This window comes from Buceros rhinoceros, unplaced genomic scaffold (genome assembly GCF_000710305.1).
Source record: "Buceros rhinoceros silvestris isolate BGI_N320 unplaced genomic scaffold, ASM71030v1 scaffold1586, whole genome shotgun sequence".
In the NCBI taxonomy this organism is placed as follows: Eukaryota; Metazoa; Chordata; class Aves; order Bucerotiformes; family Bucerotidae; genus Buceros; species Buceros rhinoceros.
Genome location: NW_010416751.1, coordinates 24074 through 31889, shown reverse-complemented (window position 1 = coordinate 31889; position 7816 = coordinate 24074). Strand labels below are relative to the sequence as shown.

Sequence of the window (7816 nt, the reverse complement as noted above, 5' to 3'; positions counted from 1 at the left end):
ATAAAGAGAACAGGCCCCAGTACTGAGTGCTGGAGATCACTCCTGGTGACTAGTTGTCAGCTGGGTTTATCTCCATTCACCACCATTCCTTGGGCCTGGCCAGTCAGCCATGATGAAATGAACTTTCCAGCCTTTTGCTCTTTCTGGGGTTTAACTCATTCCTATTGCATGCGGAAGGTTGGGAAGGAGGAACAGGGTTTTTTCCATGCTCTTCCATCCCTTTACAGTGATAAGAGTGAGTGAGATCCCAGGCATGCTGGGGGTTCGAGGGAAGCAGCTGTGGACTTCTACCATGAACAGGAAACAACACTGAGTCCATTGTGCTCCCCCTCACCATGAAATGTTTCTCAAAGTATTTTTAAAATAACTGTGAAGTATAAATATAGATGGTTTTGTGGGCACATGACTTTTTCTTTCCTTCTTTGGGGGTTGCTCACACCACACTTTATGGTTCTATTTACAACTGCAGCTTCCTGCTTCCTGTGCCATTCCTACTTAGTAAATACCCCGAGTAAATTGCTTCATCATTCCTAGTTTTTGGATCTTGGAAACAATATATTTATGCTGGGATGCTTCATTGGAGCTGGAGAATGTGTCTTGGAGAGATGCTTTTTGCCATATGGTGGCAGTATCGCCTGTGAGGGAAGCCCAGTGGGCACAGCAAGAGGAAAAGGCAGGACAGAAAACAGTGGTGGAAAGAGAACTAGAATCTGCGCTTGCCACGTTAGCTTGCTGCCAGCTTTCCTTTCAGGAAAAGACTTTTCCCAGCACTATTTTGCAAAAGTAACATGAAGGGAAGTGAAGGAGTTGCTGTTAGCATAGATGAAACTTTGTTCTGTGCTCTGGTGCAAATGAAGTGATGCTCCTTCAAAGACAGTGAGGTCAGTGCAGGTATCTGCTCTGGAGGACAATTGAAGTGTGTTTGCTTTCAGGGGTGACCTGTTAGCTTCTGGAACCAATAAACTTCAAATCCACTTACTCTTCAGATGGCACATGTTGACTGTCCTTGTTACAGGAGTGGTCAGAAACCTGAGTTAGATCTGTGTTCAGGTGCTGCATCTCCTCTAAGCTTCTGCCAGACTTCTTCTTACACTGGAGTTTGTTTTTCCCGTGATTGAAATATTTCTTCTTAATAGCCCCCTTAATTTGTAAATATGCTGGATTAGAGACTGTTTGTTGTATATAAACGCTGAATAGCACAAGACCTGAGTGTGCCCATCGGAGACGGGAAGAAGAGTTAAGATATGGCAATAAATTGAATGGGAAGGCATATAAAGTGTGTTCCTTTGTTGGCTTGGAGTTCTTTCTGCAGTGGGGAAAGGAAGGAAAGTCTCTTTGTGATATAAAATTAGAGAAAGTATTTTTTCTGTGAACATTCCTTTCACATTTTAGGAATCAATATGCTTCCTAATTATTTGTGCTGGGTTCAAATAACCTCTCTCTTGCCTTCCTAGGGCACCAAGTGTCCTTGCTGGTTTTTACCTAGTGAAAGAAATGACCACTGCTCCTTCATCTCCCCCTCTGCCGTGTTCCTCAGGTTCCTATGGGCAGCATGCGACACCGAAGAAATGGCAATTTCGAGAGCTCCAGGCTCCTTTATGCCAGCATGTCTCGCAGCATCGATGTGTCCTGCAGCGACACTGTGAGTATTGATGAGCTTCGGAATGGGCCACAGTGGTTACAAATCGGGTCGTGTCAGGAGGAGGATGACTGATCTTCCACTTACCCTTTATGCAGAAGTTTTCCCAGCCAGTGACCTGGCGGGCAGTAGCGGTGCTTCGTTGATGGTGAAATTCTGCGGATGTATTACATTCCTTTTGGTCCCTGTAACTCTCCATGTACATTCTTAGCCACTTTTGTTTTAAATCCTTTATTTACATTTCTGTTAGAAACAAATTCTGTTTCTACAAAGAACCCCAACCTCTGGAACTTGATGGCAAAGGCAGACAACATATAAAGATGTTACACACCTCTTTCAAACGTTAGTGATTTGGTGATCACAGCAATTGTCTGGCAGGTCTCTTGCTCCTGAGGGGCTTGCAAGAGACCTAATGACCAGTTCTTAGGCCTTGAGCAAGTGAGTCTCCCACCCTTTTTTTTTCTTCTGTTTGCATCTTTGTGGCTTTTACTGGCTGATTACGTTCTCTTTCATTTTCTCAGTTTTCGATATTATACTTATGCTTTTCTCCCTGGAATACCTTTCTCTAACTGCTGTTTAACTGCAAGGGTTCTGTCAAAACAGTAAACTAAACTATAGCTGTATGTCATCTTCCCTTTTCATCCCAAGCTAAATCTTGGTTTGCAAATCCAAGCTGTGTTTAAAACCAACAAAACCCTCAAACCTCCAAACCTTTATCAGCAGGCGAGAAATTTTTTTGCTTTCCAGAGTTTAAAAGAGTCCCCTGCACTTGTAGAGTTTCAAGGTTAATAGGAGGGTTAATGGTTAAACAAGCTGTAGAGTCTTTGCATTCCACTGAGCTCACATAAAAGATGACTTCAAGTTGTTTAAGTCTCCCGCTGGGGTCTTTTTGTATTGAATTAAAATAGCCCCTACCCAAGCAAGACCTTCATGTCTTTTTGTATCCATACCACTTAACCACTGTCCGAGAAGTATTGTTGCTGCTGTCAGATATTTGGAAACACTAAACACATTCGGATGCTCTGTGGTCTACAGCTACCTGTGTTGTGACACTGAATCAAAGGTATTTTCTAAGGGCATCTTTTGCATTAAGCACTGAATTAAAATAGAGTCTCCAACAACTCTTAAGGTATAAAATCTGTTCTGCTGTTCAAGATCTTTTTTTTTTTTTTGGAGTGGGAAGCCATACCTTTTTACCTCTTTAGTATCTACTGTGCTTGATGGTTATAAAAATATTGATATCACGTGTTTTATGGAATGCTTACTTATGATTTTTAGTAGTCTTCTGTGTCCTGTCACCTCCCATCAGTGCTTTCTAGTTGCCCCCTACTATCTACTTTGAGAAAGGACAGTTACGAATTTGCACAAGTTTTCTTTGTGTTTAAACAGACTGTGTCCTATTGAGGTTTCTTCTGGTTTAGGAGTTATTAGAAATAAACTTTTTAAAATTGTTTTCAAGGATTTGGTCAACTTTATCCAAGAAAACTTTAAGAAGAGAGAATGCGTCTTTTTTACAAAAGACACCAAGTCAATGTAAGCAGATATTTTTTTTTTCTTTTGATTTCCAGGTGTGGTGGGGCTGGGACCTGAGGGGATTTCTGCTTGCTAAGTCATGTGGCAGGGGCTGCGTGGGGAGCAAACTTCTGGTTTTTCTGTTAAGAGTCTGACTCTAGCAGTGCAGCCTCACCTCAGTTTTGCTTGTACAACTCCTTTCGTTGTCACTGCTTGTTTGGCTCATTTGCGCGTGCCTGGGGTATTCTGCTGTCATGGTCAAAAAAGCTGGAAGTCTGATGGTTGGACAGGCACCTTGGAGTGCTTCTCCCAGTACAAGACCAGTGTTCTCTAAACTATTTCAATTGCACGGCCCATCAGTAAAACATTTTTGAGCATACCCCACAATACACATTTCTATATTGGACATTGAGGTGCTGGAGCATGTCCAAAAAGCAATGAAGCTGGTGAAGGGTCTGGAGCACGAGTCCAATGAGGAGCGGCTGAGGGAACTGGGAGTGTTTAGCCTGGAGAAAAGGAGGCTCAGGGGAGACCTTCTTGCTCTCTGTAACTCCCTAAAAAGAGGGCTTGGACTCTTCTCCCGCGTAGCAAGAGATAGGTTGAGGGGAAAGAGCCTCAGGTTGTGCCACGGGAGGTTTAGGTTGGCCCTGAGGAACAATTTCTTCCCCATTGGGGTTGTGAAGCCCTGGCCCAGGCTGCCCAGGGTAGTGGTGGAGTCCCCAGCCCTGGAGGGGTTTAAAAGATGTAGATGTGGTGCTGAGGGACATGGTTTAGTGGAGATCTGGCAGTGCTGGGTTAACAGTTGGTCTTGATGGTCTTCAGGGTCTTTCCCAACCAAAATGATTCTGTCATTTATAAACTCTATGCATCTACTAGTGTAATAATACTCTCTATAATATAAAACATGTACAAAAATAGCAGTTAAAAAAAGGGTTAGACAAAAATGAAATGAACACTATTGTTAATCTTTTTAAAGTTTGTTTTCTGTGCCCCTCACTTTGGAGACCACTTCTCTAGACTGACGTTCATTAAAAAACTGGAAGTATACGTGTCTGAGTTACTCTGTAAGTACCTTGATGCAAAACTGCCAGCATGACTTCCAGCAGCTCTGGTAAAGGGATTTAATAGAAAATTCCATATTTGAAGCACGATTGTGGTGCTATGTAGGTGCTTTTAGGGGTGCAGAACCACTATTGTGTTGATGTATAACAGTGTATGTACGGATCAGAGGTTTGCGTATTTTAAACTTTTCTTTTAAACCCCAGTCACAAATTTCACAAACAAGCCTTTACAGCAGAGGCAGAGTCACTAGGTTTTGCTTGGGCTGGTTTTCTCTTAAGACAAGATATTATACTGGCTCTGTTTTCAGGCACAAGTTACCCATGCAATGCAAGTTTGAGGACCATAACATTGCTTTTGGATTTGAGGGTTGGTTGGTTTTTTTGTAATCTCAGGAGAAAAGTGATCAAACTGATGCAGCTGCAGAAGTCCTAATATAGAGCTCTGAGGGCTCTCAGTTACCCCATTCTCCTCTGAAGCTGGGAGGAAAAATGCCTTGGAGAAGTAGAGGGAAATTACTCTCATTTCAGAAAGTCTTACTAAAGCCATCGAAAATGGGGTGTCTGGCAAAAAACCAAAAAAGGGTTGGAGAGGTGGTTCTTACCAGCTTCTCTTCCTACAAGCTCCCTGGGAGAGGATTGCAAGTCATACTCAATACTTGCTAGGGTTTTTTTTTGTTGTTGTTGTTGTTTTGTTTTTAAGCTAAGCTGCTTTTATTTGCAAGTTTTAGCAGAGTAGAAGAAACTATGGAAGTTTTGTCTCCTTTAGAGAGGCGTGCTGTGACTTACCTTACAGCAATCCTCACAGGACGGCATTATTCCATCTTACGTTTGCCGTCACAAAGCTAAGAATAAGGGTCACTGTAAGCACCCAAATTAGCGTGCTCACCTTAATCCTTTTGGGTTGATGCATTTTTATATATATCTTCCCCGCCACTTATATTATTCACTTAAAGTGTAGGGGCCACACTCGCTCGCTTCTGTTGCTGTTGGCATCACTTACTGCGCTTCATTGACAGCAGTTGTCAGTCAATCCTGACTTTCAGCAGCAGTGTCTCCTTCTCCATGCCCTCTGAGGAAGCACGGATGTGAGCTAGGCAGATTTCATGGACTGAGCTGCAGCTTCTCCTAGGAAGAGAGTTCTGCTGGCTTTCCCAACAAGTCCTGTGCAAATGAAGTGTAGGTTCTCCCTCCCCTTGATTCGATTTCAGCATTGATAGTGACTGCACAGCATGCTGTGCAGCAGGCAGGAGGGGTGGTGATGGAAGCGTGCTAGGAACACAGCAAGCTGCCTGCAAAGTCTGCTCAGAAACCAGACATTCATTCCCTCTTGATGTGAGTATGTCTTGGGTGTGCTTAGACACCAGTCAGGCCCTGGCTTTGCATAGGAAAAGAAACCATTTGTACACGTCAGGTTAGCAGCAGGTGAGGTCATGGAGGTGGTGGCGTCTGATGCTTAGTACTGGTTTGTTTTCTTCATTTCTGTGCACAGTCATAGGGTTTTAAACTACACTGCTTGTGACTGAACTTGGTTTGTAGTAATGAAGGAGGTCACATAGGTAAGGCCCATCCAGAAGTGTCAGCCTATCTCTTGGCACAGACTGGTTCCTGAGATGTACTCCCAATACTAGACAGAAGCAGATTATAGGGGGAGGAATCATGATGAAGTGCTGATCTCAGCTGAGGGTTGGTTCCTCTTAGCTGCTTATTTGTCAGCAAATCCAAATAAAGTCCCATGAGCAACTTGTTCCGTAGCTCCACCTGCTGCATGGCTTGTTGAGTTGTGTTGGTACAACCCTGCTCCCAGGCTCTGTGCTTGATGTGGCTGCTTCTGTAGGTATTCTACCCTGTATTCTACAAACTCCAGGTTTGATAGAGAGTAACGTGTCTTGGAAATGTCCTGAGTGAGCAGAAGTTTCAAAGGTGGTGTCAGCTGTGAAGAATTTCTGTCTCTTGTTAATAAACATATCAGAGCTTACTGCTTGGTGCTCAGAATGATAACCACGGGGTCTCACGTCTATTCTTCTTTCAGGGGTAACTTATGTAAATGTGGATACCCTGAAAATCAACACATTGAGGGCACTCAGATTAATACCAATGAAAAATGGAACTACAAGAAGCACACTAAGGAACTTCCTACCGATGCCTTTGGGGACATTCAGTTTGAAAACCTGGGAAAAAGAGGAAAGGTAAGGGATTGGATTAAGGGTGTATGTCAGGTCCCTGTTGGGTGCGCTGTATTGAGTCCTGAACCTACTGCCACTGGAAGTCCCTGAAAAGCAGAGAGGGTGAAGCTAAAGTTAATTTTATTGTAACAAAAGAGACAAACAGGTTTCTCAAGCCCTGAAAACAGGTAACAAATTTCTTCTGTGTTGTTTCACTGACTGATGATGGGAGTGAGAGGAGGTTATCTATTCCCAGGCATGGCAGAAGAACAGGTAATGGAGGGTGGTGCTTTGTTGTTATTTTTCTTTTTTCATGTAGCTAGTCTTAGTGTAATTGTCCTATAAGACAGTTTAGAAGGCCTCAGGCTGGGAGGAACTAATTTTAAACTAAATCTGTGATGTCTCTCACTGGGACTCCCTACCTTGACTATATCAGTGTGCAGTTCCAGTGGCCATGTTGTGGTCCCCATCTGTGTGGAAATGTCATGGTGTTGAGGAGCAACAGTTCCCTTCCAGCCCTTTTTAGTCTGTGAATGTACAGTGCTCCTTTCCATGCAGTCATATCTTAGCACTTGGACTGGACACTCTGAAGGACGTTGTGGGATGTTGAAATGGGACTTTAGTGTTTCACACCCTCAGAGTAATTTTGTTTGGAAGGACTCATTGCAGTTTTCCAGCCAAAACTCTTGCTCAAAGCATATCCATATAGACCAGCTAGCTCAGGCCCGTAACCGACTGAATATTGAGTATTTCCCAGGTTGGAGATCCTGTGACGACGGTAAGTTCAATGGGGGGGTATAAGATACCTGTGAACTTCAGAGGTTTTATTCTGTTTGGTTTCTTTTTTCTGTGTTTTTCCTTGGTGTGGTGACAGGGGAGGGGTGGATGGAAGAAAATAGCTGGTTTTGCTGTTTTTGATGTGTTATACTGATACTGTGTGAGGAGTCATATGTGTGGCTGAGCTCATCTGCCTCTTCTAAATGAGCGATTTTTACTGCCAGTGCAGCTTGCTTTAGACAATCCAAATAAATGAGGAAAATCAGAGCACGCTGTGTAAATTAATGGGGTTTGTTTTATGAAAGTAGCAGAAATGAGGTGTTTCAGAGGCAAATAAGACTGAAGCTTTTGAATCATGCCATAACAAATCCAAATACTGCATGTTTCTTGATATGCATATTTTAGTTTCATTCTGCTGTGTACCTTTACTGGGAGAAGAAATGGTTCACTCTATTGCAGCACTTCTGTTTTCTCAGAGCTTAAATGTTCTTTCCTTAGGTTGTGTCTCCTTTCCTTTGTTAGAAATCAGTTTGAGTGCCCATAGTTGTTTCATGAGGACTCTCAAGGCCTCTGCGCGTATTTCAGAGCATGCACTGCATAAGTCTCCTAATCCACCCCATTTGCATGTTGGCTGGAGACACCTCTCTATGTCACAGTCTCATTCC

The 7816-nt window shown here is 43.2% G+C and overlaps 1 protein-coding gene across 1 annotated transcript in view; it reads left to right on the top strand.

Annotated features, from left to right (window-relative positions):
- Window positions 1-1552: 1552 nt before the first annotated feature.
- The window catches only part of TRPM8 (transient receptor potential cation channel, subfamily M, member 8), a gene marked incomplete at its 3' end in the record, with an annotated part of 28977 nt that continues 22713 nt past the window's right edge, over window positions 1553-7816 (top strand). Inside the window, exons 1-3 of the mRNA XM_010137914.1 lie at window positions 1553-1642; window positions 3099-3172; window positions 6242-6398. Of these exons, the coding sequence (XP_010136216.1) occupies window positions 1553-1642; window positions 3099-3172; window positions 6242-6398 (321 nt within the window). The remainder of the gene's footprint in view (window positions 1643-3098; window positions 3173-6241; window positions 6399-7816) is intronic.